This window comes from Syngnathoides biaculeatus, chromosome 11, assembly GCF_019802595.1.
Source record: "Syngnathoides biaculeatus isolate LvHL_M chromosome 11, ASM1980259v1, whole genome shotgun sequence".
Classification (NCBI taxonomy): domain Eukaryota; kingdom Metazoa; phylum Chordata; class Actinopteri; order Syngnathiformes; family Syngnathidae; genus Syngnathoides; species Syngnathoides biaculeatus.
Window position 1 is genome coordinate 13,620,428 of NC_084650.1, and position 12,230 is coordinate 13,632,657.

Sequence of the window (12,230 nt, forward strand, 5' to 3'; positions counted from 1 at the left end):
CCCCGGGCCTCGAGTTTGACACCAGGCAGACGAGGGCGCTGCCAATTTTACCACCCCGTGAAAAAGCACAAGAAACCTTAGTTGGATTAATCTTTCATTTTATTTGTTTTTTTTTTTGTTTGTTTTTGAACGTTAAACCTTTTAATGCATGAAAATGTCGCCATAATGCAAAATGCGATGAGTTGATGTGTTTCCACACGCTCGGGAAAAGTGTCACAAAAACGCACAAGCATTGATTGTTTGTGTGCGCGTGTGTTGTTTGCGCAGGTGTCATCAGCACAGTGACGGCGTTGGACCGTGAGGAGAAAGCGGAGCACAGCATCGAGGTGAGACTGCGGCACCTTTTACATCACACGCCGGAGATATTCTTCATTTCCTTAAGTGTAACTCCTGGAAATGAAAAATGGAAATCATCCCAGAGAATCAATAAAAGCGCTTCTTGCCTTTCCCTGTCAAAATTGGAACTAAACTCATTAATTATGATCGGGGGGTAAAAAAAAAAAAAACAAAAACAGACAGCGAGTCGGCTCCTCGTACACGGAAGCGTGTTGCGGCCACACGTTAACCTTCGATAACTTCGTCACGCTATGGTGAACCCCTAACGGGACAAGCCGAAGGAAACTCTCAAATGAGTCCAAAATAACCGGCTTCAGCCCCCGTACACGGAAGCGCGTTGCGGCCACGCGTTGAACATTGGTAAACCTCGATTCCAGATTATCCACCGTGACGCCCCTTCATTTAGTGAACAGATGTATCAAATATTTACTGATAAATGGCGATTTTTCATACTTTTCAATCCAACAACAATACGATCTATTTGACTCCCGGCAGGATAATGTTCGCTTTTTTTTTTTGATATAATACAAGACAACTATGATATGATCCACTATCTCGACAATTCGATGCGATCGTTTTATGATATCAACTATTTAAGTAAATATGTGCCACCAGGATTTTAAAAATTTTTTAAAATAAAATATAAAATTGATGTCATAAAATTCACATTGTTATTTCAAAGTGATTAAATTTTCAATAACTGTGTATTTCATTTTAACTTTTGAATGTTAACAAATTCGCCATATTGAAAAAAAGATGTCAACCTTTAAAATTCAAACTCAATATTTTCAGTCTCCTGATATTCGCTCTCTGAAATTCACCGTCTAAATTCAGTGACAGGGTTACTTCAGGTCAGAACCCAACGCCCAGCCAATCCATTCACGCTTTCTTAGTTACGTGACGTCACGTACTAACGAAGCGGAACTGGATTGGCTCGTTCGGTGGTCCGTGGCGATGATGCAATTGACTCCAAAAAAACGATTCATTATGATTCACTCTGTTGGGCGAGATTCTCTCGAAATGCAATTTGATTGACTCGAAGTAGGAAGCGATTCAGCTCAATTAGATTTCGATTCACGACTGACTCGATTGACTCCGTTCACGGCACGTTCAGGTCATCGTGTCCGACAACGGCTCCCCGCCGCTGCGCTCCACCGCCACCGCGGTGGTCCGCGTGCTGGACGACAACGACAACCGGCCCAAGTTCACGGACAAACTCTTCCACGTCAAGCTGCCCGCCCAGCGCCGGCGGGACGGCCGGCTGGAAGTCTGCCGGGTGACCGCGTGCGACGACGACGAGGGGTCCAACGCCGACGTGACGTACGAGCTGCAGGACGACCACGACGGCAGTTTCCAAATCGACCCGTTGACCGGTGTCGTGACGTCGCTTGGAGACTTCTGGCCCGGGAATTACACCATCCTCACGGTAGTTTATGCTTGAAATTTAAAATATAATTGATAGCTAACAACGTAGCCTAAACCCCGACTGCGAGCTAACGACCAAGCACCGATGCGAGTAGTAATGAGACCCCCTTTTTTTTTTTTTTTTTTTAAATTTTAAAATTAAAAGGCATACCTCAAAGTCAGGTATGATCGCAAATATAATTTCATACTCATCTCACAACCGCGCCCGAATAGATTTCTTTGAACTGGAAGGGTTATGAAAAAAGATTGGCCGACAAAGTGTGGGGAAAAAAAATAAAGCAGTTCCGGCAAAATGCTAACAGGGAAAGTAAAATAAAATGTGTAAAAAATAAATATATAAATAAAATTCTTTATATATATATAAAGGAATGCCGTCAAAATTTATACAAATTGAGGAAAACAGTACAATTTGTAAAAATAACCAAATAAATGAAAAAGTACATTTAACAAACTGTATACAAATAACAAATTATCAGCAAAAAATTAAAAGAAATTCCAACAGAATGTGGAAGAAAAAATAGTAATAAATATTATATATATACTGTATATAATATATAAAGGAATTCCAACTAACTGTATACGGATTGAGGAAAACAGTACAATTTGTAAAAATAACAAAATCAATGAAAAAGTACATTAAACAAACTGTATACAAACAAGAAATTATCAGCAAAAAATAAAAAGAAATTCCAACAAAATGTGTAAGAAAAAATAATAATAAATATTATTTTATATATATATAATATATATATATATATATATATATATATAAAGGAATTCCAACTCACTGAATACGAATTGAGGAAAACAGTAAAATTTGTAAAAATAACAAAATAAATGAAAAAGCACATTTACCAAACTGTATACAAACACAACAAATTATCAGCAAAAAATAAAAAGAAATTCCAACAAAATGTGTAAGAAAAAATAATAATAAATATTTTATTTATTTATATATATATATATATATATATATATATATATATATATATATAAAGGAATTCCAACTGTGTACGAATTGAGGAAAACAGAGTACTTTTAAAAAAATGAAAAAGGAACTTCTCCAAATTGTAAAAAAAAAAAGGAATTACATCGAGATATGTATCTAAATAAGCAAAATAATCCAACCAAAAAAAAAGAGCAACTAAAAAAAAAAAAGAGCAACTATATGTGTAATAAGAAAAAGTCCTACAGAGGAAGTAACAAACAAGGACAATACAGTACAATAAAATGTGTAAAATAAGAGCAGAAAGAAATAAGGAAATATGTAAAAGCAAAATAGTCCAACAACAAAAAAAGACCAATAAATGTGTAATAAGAAAAAATCCTACAGAGGGAGTGAGAAACAAGAAAAGTACAGTACAACAAAATGTGAAAAAAAAAAGCAAATAAGATCAGAAAGAAATAAGGAAAGTGCCTTAAAATATGTAAAAGCAAAAAAATTTATTGCATAGTATGTGGTGAAAACGGAAAGTATTTTTTTTTTTTTTTAAAAAAACTGTTCAAATTTTCTAGCCCATCGGTGTCAAACTCTGGTTTAATAAAATATTTGGCCCGCGAGGCAATTTGAAATGAATATTCGAGCTGTCCCACACTTGTTTGGTTTCATATTAAAAGGTTGATTTGTTCAACCTTGGCCTGAACATTTTGGCCCACTGTGAATTTGAGTTTGACGCGTGTGTTGGAGACCATTTTTACACCATTATACTATCATATGATAATTGACCGGCAAAGGTGAGTCGGCGCACATCTTTGGAATGCGATTATGTCTTAATATGCGATCGTTTGCTCCACGCGTCGCAGATTAAAGCCACAGACGCGGGCGGCCCGCCGCTGTCGTCCGCGGCGAGGCTGGACGTCGAGTGGGCGTCGCCCGAGCCCCCCTCCGCCGAGCCGCTGGCCTTCGACGAGCCCCACTTCACCTTCGCCGTCATGGAAACGGAGCCCGTCACCCACATGGTGGGCATCATCATGACGGAGACCTACCGGCTGCGCTGGTTCCGCATCGTAGGTGAGAAATCGCGTCTCGCGCCTCAAAAATCTCTTCGGGGGTGGGCGGGCGAGCTTTGACGCCTTCTACGGCGCGTCGTCAAAATTTGGCGCCGGACTCAAATATGGAACCCGTTTCTGCTTGTTTTGGACAACTGGATCGTCGAGATTTACATGGAAAAGTTTGGAAGCGTGTTAAAGTCTGGACGCATACAAATATTTCGTTGCTGGATCTGTTCTTAATCAAGAATAAATCCCACATAGTGATCAAGCCGCTCGGATTTTTTTAATACAAATACCAATATTTAAATAATTGACACCTGGTTTTACACAATCTCGCAGTCATTAAAAACAGACAACGAGTCGGCTCCTCGCACACGGAAGCCCGTTGCGGCCACACGTCAAACTTCGATAAACCTGTACGTGACAGACGTTTTTTTGTAAAATATGGATTGTTCTCAAATGAGTCCAATGCGTGTTTAAAAAAAGAAGATAAACCGCTGGGATAGGCTTCAGCCCCCGTACACAGAAGCGTGTTGCGGCCACATGTTAACCTTCGTAAACCTCTGTGTGACTGACGGTTTATTTTCTTTTTTTAGATATTTATTGGACTAATTTGAGAACAATACATATTAGAAAAAAGGAAGGAGGTTTACCCAAGGTTAACGTGTGGCTGCAACACGCTTCCGTGTACGTTGGAGACGACTCCCTGTCTTTTTTTTAATATTTTTTTTTAACGCATTGTTCTCAAATGAGCCAACTTGGCATTATAAATACTTTTTGATCATTTCAGATTGGATTCACGTGCACGAGCTCTATTAAAAAGGCAGTTCTGCTGATTAGCCCCCCAGCCAAACCGGTACTTATTTTTCCATCCCAGGGATCTCGTTTGATGCGCGTTCCGCATCTGAGATGCCTCAAAATGAGCATTGACGCATGGAGATGATGATGGCGATCGATGCCTCTTTAATCTCATTTTGCCGGGGTTTGATTTTTCACTTTACAGCCGTAAGAGTTCTTGGCATCCCTCAGGCTCCCCTTTGAGTTTCTGCTGGACCCCCTTCATCAGATCTGAAGGCCTTTTTCCCTTGACCGAGGAGGACTTTCAGTTCACCAGAGAGCCATGTTTGGCGTTGGGGTATCCTTCCTGGAGTGACAGGGACTGACGTATTCGGTTGTAGTCCAGGAGGTCGTCTGTGTCGTCCCCTTGCAGATCACGGATCACATCCCAGCCCTTGGTCTTGGAGGTCGTCGCTGACTTTGGTCTTGCGCCTCGTCGCTGACTTTCCGACTCCACCGCCTCCTGACCCTTGTCGTCCCAGGAAGCCTCTGAATTCCAGGAACATACTGACTTGTTGACCAGACCAGAATGCGGTCCGACGATCCGAGCGGGGGGGCGGCGGACACGCTGCTGAAAATTGATTAGAATTGACCTGCGGCCTGCAGTGATTAAAAATCCCCAATTATGATAACGAGGTTCTCAGAGTGGAGGCTACGTCACTTGGCAACAGCCGCAGGTTCTGTCGCAATTGGTGGAACAAACCGCCCGTAGAAAACCATCAAAATCATTTGAGAGATTTACTCACTCGTTCCATCCATCCATCCATCCATTTTCTTAGCCGCCACTTATCCTCACAAGAGTCGCAGGGAGCGCTGGAGCTGTTGTTGTAGCCAAGCACGACGGTCGTTATTCCGTATCAAGGTCCAGAAAGTGAGCCACATCGGCCGGGGTGCTCCAAAGGGTGTTCCCCCGTCAGAGTAGTCGGTTTTTGAGCACAGTCGAAGAAATGATGTGTATCGTCGGGGGGCGACGTCACACAACGATGACGTTGTCGAGTCGATGCTGATAGTCGTTGAGCTTGTGAGTGAACGGAGTTGCGATAGCGTCGATCTCACGTGCCGTGGGAGTTGTCTTTCGGATTCGGCTACCGGAGGCGGGTCGCCGCCCAGAACGATGTCGGGTTTGTAGACGGCGATCCCGTCGGCTACGGCGGTTCGATGGATCGCCGAGAGGCCGCGCCTGTAGTCCTCCGCATCGAATGTACCGCTCGATCGATGGCTCGATATCTCGGACGGTTTTGCGGGACTCGGTTCTTGCGTCGTCATCTCGTGATCAGGATGTCCGGCGAGGTAGTACCGAAGGGCGTATTGTTTTTCGCGACCGTCACAAATCCTTCCGCGTACCGGAAGGAATTTCGACTCGGCGTGGAGGTGATCGATGGAAGCCATTTTGTGGCGGTTTTGGGCTGCCTGGATCGAGTCTCGGTGAGTTGGCTTCAGGTTGGGTCAGTCCACTCGGGTGCCGCGTACGAATGCTGGAGCCTATCCCAGCTGTCAACGGGGAGGAGGCGGCGTACGAACCTCAGAACTGTGAGGCCAAGCATTTTGGGAACTGAGGACCATAATTGTTGAGGCTTTGTAGGTGGAAGTTTCTCGTCGGCCATTCAGCATTTCAGCAATTTAATGAGTTCCACAGTTTTACGGATCGGCGTCGGCGCTCCAACGTTCACACGCAACATCTCCAGATACATATTTCCTCCGCTGCTTAGTTGCACGGGATCGTGCCTCATCCGCGGATCTTATCTCTTTGTTGCTGCGTCAGCGAAATACTTTCTCTCTCCGGCTCTCTCTTTGATACGACGAAGTATTCTCCGGGTCTCTCGCTTCTCCCTCATCTCTTATCGCGCTTTGGGCCCCGCGCGATAACTCGCGGAGACAAATGGAGACTTCCCGAGACGGCCCCACTTTGTTCCGTCCCCCGAGCAAAACAACAACAGCAGTGCCGGACTGATTGCGATGTGTATTGTTATATATTATATTGTCTATTATTTTTGCACCATCTATAAACCTCTAAAATATATTAACATTATATTTACTGTGTCTACACCTCAAATGTTGCACATTTACTTCATAAAAGTATGTGTAGCGCTAATGTTGCATTTCATACATTATATTTTGACCTCTAATGGAGCATAATCGCATCATATTCTTACCTCTAATGTCCCAATTTACATTTAATTTTTCATACACCTTTAAGAGTCCATTTCTATTCTATGTTCCTGAGACATCTATCATATTTAAGGTGTTATACAATTATAATGTACTCATAAAAGTATGTGTAGCGCTAATGTTGCATTTCATACATTATATTTTGACCTCTAATGGAGCATAATCGCATCATATTCTTACCTCTAATGTCCCAATTTACATTTAATTTTTCATACACCTTTAAGAGTCCATTTTTATTGTATGTTCCTGAGATATTGACATCATATTTAAGATTCTGCAGAACTATAATATATTTTATTTACACCATATCTCGTGACTACTTGCCTATTTAATTTCAAGACAACTCATGTTGCATATTTCATACCTCCTAATTATTCTATACCCTTCTCGTGGGCTCGATTTACATATTCTGGTGGTTTTATTTAGCTCCAATGAAATGCAATTTCTTTACCTTTAATGTATTATTTTTACATCATCTATAATATATAAACCTCTAAAATATATTTACATTATATTTACTGTTTCTACACCTCAAAAGTTGCACATTTACTTCATAAAAGTACGTGTAGCGCTAATGTTGCATTTCATACATTATATTTTGACCTCTAATGGAGCATAATCGCATCATATTCTTACCTCTAATGTCCCAATTTACATTTAATTTTTCACACACTTTTAAGCGTCCATTTTTATGGTATTTTCCTGAGACATTGACATCATATTTTAGGTTCCATACAAGTATAATGTGCTTTATTTACATCATATTTCGTGACTACTTCCCTATTTCATTTCAAGACAACTCATGTTGCATATTTCATACCTCCTAATTATCCTATACCCTTCTCATGGGCTCGATTTACATATTCTGATGGTTTTATGTAGCTCCAATGTGGCTCATTTTCATTATTTTTGAACATCTGTCCACCAGTAATTGGCCATGGCGAAGGCATATTTGACGGATTAATGAGGTTATGCGCCCGGGAAAACGTGACGACGTCGTTCTTCCTTCTCGGGTGCTGCTCGGCTCGTCCGCCCTCCGCGACCCTGACCCACATAAATATGGAGAAGAAGGACCGGGAAAGAAAACGAGCTGATAAATGGAAGAACAGAAACTCGCGACTTCTTTTGTTGTGCGGCAAAAAGGGACTTTTGCCGTTGTTTTGAATTTTTTTCATTTTTCTTCAATCTTGACGAAACAAAGAAAGCGTGCTTCATCATCACGAGGGGCGGGTGGGGGGTTGGGGGCGTGGTCGGTGCCCCTTCAACGTCGTGGCCTTCGAGAGTGTGCGTATTGTGTCTTTTTTTTTCGCGTGTGTATGTGGGGGGCTGGGGGGGGGGGTTGTTGTCATTGCGTGAAAGAAAGAATATACTTGAAATATTTCACAAATTGGAACACAAACAAAAAAAAAAAGGATCATGTAAACCCAAATTTAAGATTAACGTGTGTTTGCTAGAAATAATCCATCCATCCATTATCTAGCGCTTTTCCGGGTTGGGTCGCGGGGGAAGTAGCTTCAGCAGGGATACCCAGATTTCCCTTTCCCCAGCCACTTATTCCGGCTCTTCCGGAGGGATCCCGAGCCAGCCGAGAGACACGGTCTCTCCAGCGTGTCCTGGGTCGTCCTCGGGGGTCTCTTTCCGGTGGGACGTACCCAGAACACCTCACCTGGGAAGCGTCCCAATCAGATGCCCCAGCCACCTCATTCGGCTCCTCTCAATGCGGAGGAGCAGCGGCTCGACACTGAGACCGTCCCGGATGACCGAGCTTCTCACCATATCTTTAAGGGAGAGGTTGAACACCCTGCGGAGGAAACTCATTTCGGCCGCTTGGATCGGGGATCTTGTTCTTTCCGTCACGACCCACAGCCCCAGCCACCTCATCTGGCTCCTCTCAATGCGGAGGAGCAGCGGCTCGACACTGAGCCCCTCCCTGATGACCGAGCTTCTCACCCTATCTTTAAGGGAGAGGCCGAACACCCTGCGGAGGAAACTAATTTCGGCCGCTTGGATCGGGGATCTTGTTCTTTCCGTCACGACCCACAGCCCCAGCCACCTCATCTGGCTCCTCTCAATGCGGAGGAGCAGCGGCTCGACACTGAGCCCCTCCCTGATGACCGAGCTTCTCACCCTATCTTTAAGGGAGAGGCTGAACACCCTGCGGAGGAAACTCATTTCGGCCGCTTGGATCGGGGATCTTGTTCTTTCCGTCACGACCCACAGCCCCAGCCACCTCATCTGGCTCCTCTCAATGCGGAGGAGCAGCGGCTCGACACTGAGCCCCTCCCTGATGACCGAGCTTCTCACCCTATCTTTAAGGGAGAGGCCGAACACCCTGCGGAGGAAACTCATTTCGGCCGCTTGGATCGGGGATCTTGTTCTTTCCGTCACGACCCACAGCCCCAGCCACCTCATCTGGCTCCTCTCTCTGCGGAGGAGCAGCGGCTCGACACTGAGCCCCTCCCTAATGACCGAACTTCTCACCCTATCTCTAAAGGAGAGGCCGGACACCCTGCAGAGGAAACTCCTTTCAGCAGCTTGTATCCGGGATCTTTTTCTTTCGGTCACGACCCACACCTCATCCTCATAGGTGAGGGCAGGAACGTAGATCGACTGGTAAATTGAGAGCTTCAGCTTTGGAATTAGCTCCCTCTTTGCCACAACGGACCGATACAAAGTCCGCATCACTGCAGACACTGCAGCGATCCGTCTGTCGATCTCCGGCTCCATTCTTCCCTCACTCGTGAACAAGACCCCAAGATACTTGAACTCCTTCACTTGGGGAAGGATCTCATCCCCGACCCGGAGAGGGCACGCCACCCTTTTCCGACCGAGGACCACGGTCTGGGATTTGGAGGTGCCGATTCTCATCCCATCCGCTTCGCACTCGGCTGCGAATCGCTCCGGTGAGAGCTGGAGATCGCGGCTTGATGAAGCCAACAGAACCGCATCATCTGCAAAGGGCAGAGATGCGGTTCTGAGGCCACCAAACCGGACACCCTCTACGCCTCGGCTGCGTGAAGAAATTCTGTCCGTAAGGGTCATGAACGAATATATGAAATAATCCACAAAACAGTGAGTCAGGTACACTGAATCGTACGATTTGTGTGTTTGCTCCACTCAGCAATTTTTCAGAATAACTGCCGCTGGTGGCGTTGATAATACAAATAAACACATCCGCTCAAAATAATCTAGAGTAAAGAAAAAAATGTCATACGCAGTCACTCGTACGCCGCGAATGACAATTGGAAGTCATACCTGACGTGGTGCGACACACAAATATGACAACAACTTGAAATTAGGCACAAAGTCACACACCAAAAAAGTCTGTGACGCGTTCGGTCACAAAAAAAAAAAAAAAAAAAAAAAAAAACACACACACAATGAGTCGGAATAATCCAGAAAGTCAAAAAGAAAAGTTAGCGGAAGGATTTTCAATAAAATCATACGCTAAAAATGTTGGTTGTACATTTATTGATGATAACCGCGACCGTGTTTGTCGTCTCGCCGTGCGTCAGGCGGCGATGAGGAGAAGGACTTCGACATCCAGAGGAACTCGGGCACCATCTCCATCGCCCGCCGCCTGGACGCCGCCCGCCGCTCCAACTACAACCTGACGGTGCAGGTCACCGACGGCCACCACAGCGCCACCGTACAGGTCGGAACATGTAAATACAATGTTTGTGCTATGAATGCTGCATGTAAAACGTCTCACCGTCAAGAATTCCACTGAGATAGAGAGAAAAAAGAGATGCAGTGAGATAGTTTTTCAAATGGTTACTGTTGGTTGTTTAGGGCAGCGGCCATCAATATTTGTGACCCCCCAGAGGTCCTTTCCACTTTCAGACGAGATCGGGCACTCTCACGGTACAGCACGATATAAGTCTCGTTTTTGTTATCGTACTTCATAAAGAGGTACAAAAGTTATATAATGACCTGGAATGTAAAGACATTTTTTTGTTTCACTTCAATCAATATTCTCCTTCTGGCGCGGGGGTCATCAACCTTTTTGAGCCCGAGGGCTACTCCGTGAGAACTGATTGTACGAAGGGCTACATGACTTGTTTGCAGCAAACTTCACTCATAGTTCATTCCACGTACATCAAATATTGTCGTTTTCATTTTTTGTATGATGTGACATTAGCGGTATTTTAAAAATCTAAATAACATAAGCAAGTCGGATTCAAAATTTAAAGCTGTAGCATATTTAGAACATGCCTCGCGGGCGACTTGAATTGTCCTTGCGGGCTACAATGCGCCCGCAGACACCGCGTTGGTGACCCCTGTCCTGGTGTGTGCGCATTGGCCCCCTGGGGTCACTATAATACAGAAATAAGGATATAGAGTACTGTGAGAGGTCTCAGGTTCTTAGCAAGTCGCAGTAATATTAGTCGTGCTTGTGAGGATTATCTTTTTACACTTTACTTCTCCATTTGTGTATAGATATTTGTTGCTTGAAAGCTAAAACGGCGGGGCGCTGCTTCTATTTGCTAGCCCGTCTATCTTTTTTCCCATTATATGTTAGCATTAAGCTAGCAGACTTTAACGCAGAGGTAAATGGCAATTTACCCGGTGCTGTTCGGTCCCTATCCTTCACTTAGTGAGGTGGTTCACTGTCGTTGGGTGTTTCAGTGTTTTGTTTCCCAAATTGTGTGCCTGGCAGTTCCTTGGATGGCAGCAGGCGCTCATTGGTGCTTGAATGTGTGTGTGAAATGGTGAATGTGAGCCTCTGTAAAGATCTTGAACCCTACAGAACCCACGGAGTCACATATTTAAAAGAGGATTTGATTGTCTTGGGTTCTCTACGGTTAAATTAACCTATTCATGTGCATGGTAGCAATTTTTTTGCCTTATTGAGATACAAGTCTCCTAGCAGGGCCACAATCAAGGAAATAAAACTTCTTTTTCGTTGATGGTGAAGTTATATGATAACTTGAGGCAGCCATGTTGGTTTAAGAAGGAAAGGGAAATTACTCCGTGCTAACTTTGACCGATGAACTATCCTCTCCTGATACCAAATTATGGCTTCAGATTAAAACACTTCAACATTTTGATATACTGAAGGATATAATGCGTGAAAATTATGATGTCCCAAAAATGGGACGCTTCCCACGTTGGCGCAGCTGTAGACTGTTGGCCTCGCAGTTCAGGGTACCGGGGTTTAAATCCCGTGTGGAGTTTGCACGTTGTCCCCCGTCCCTATGTGGGTTTTTCTCCAGGCACTCCGGTTTCCTCTTACTTTACATTAATCGGAGACTAAATTGCCCCTAGGTGTGAATGTTGTCTGTTTCCATGTGCCCTCCGATTAGCTGCCAGCCAGTTCGGTGTGTACCTCGCCTCCTGCCCAAAGACAGCTCAGACTGGCTCTAGCGCTCTCGCAACCCTCGTGAGCATAAGCGCCTCAGATAATGGACGGATGGACAAATGCATTCCATTACCATTTCGTATGTTCTCAAGCCACACTGCACCTCTTC

General features: G+C 44.3%; 1 protein-coding gene across 2 annotated transcripts in view; it reads left to right on the forward strand.

Annotated features, from left to right (window-relative positions):
- fat2 (FAT atypical cadherin 2) overlaps nucleotides 1-12,230 on the forward strand; it is a 106,802-nt gene that overhangs the window by 31,943 nt on the left and 62,629 nt on the right. For both annotated transcript variants that reach the window (XM_061834547.1, XM_061834548.1), the window contains exons 5-8: nucleotides 268-326; nucleotides 1,451-1,762; nucleotides 3,565-3,772; nucleotides 10,275-10,414. In XM_061834547.1, coding sequence (XP_061690531.1) covers nucleotides 268-326; nucleotides 1,451-1,762; nucleotides 3,565-3,772; nucleotides 10,275-10,414 — 719 coding nt within the window. The remainder of the gene's footprint in view (nucleotides 1-267; nucleotides 327-1,450; nucleotides 1,763-3,564; nucleotides 3,773-10,274; nucleotides 10,415-12,230) is intronic.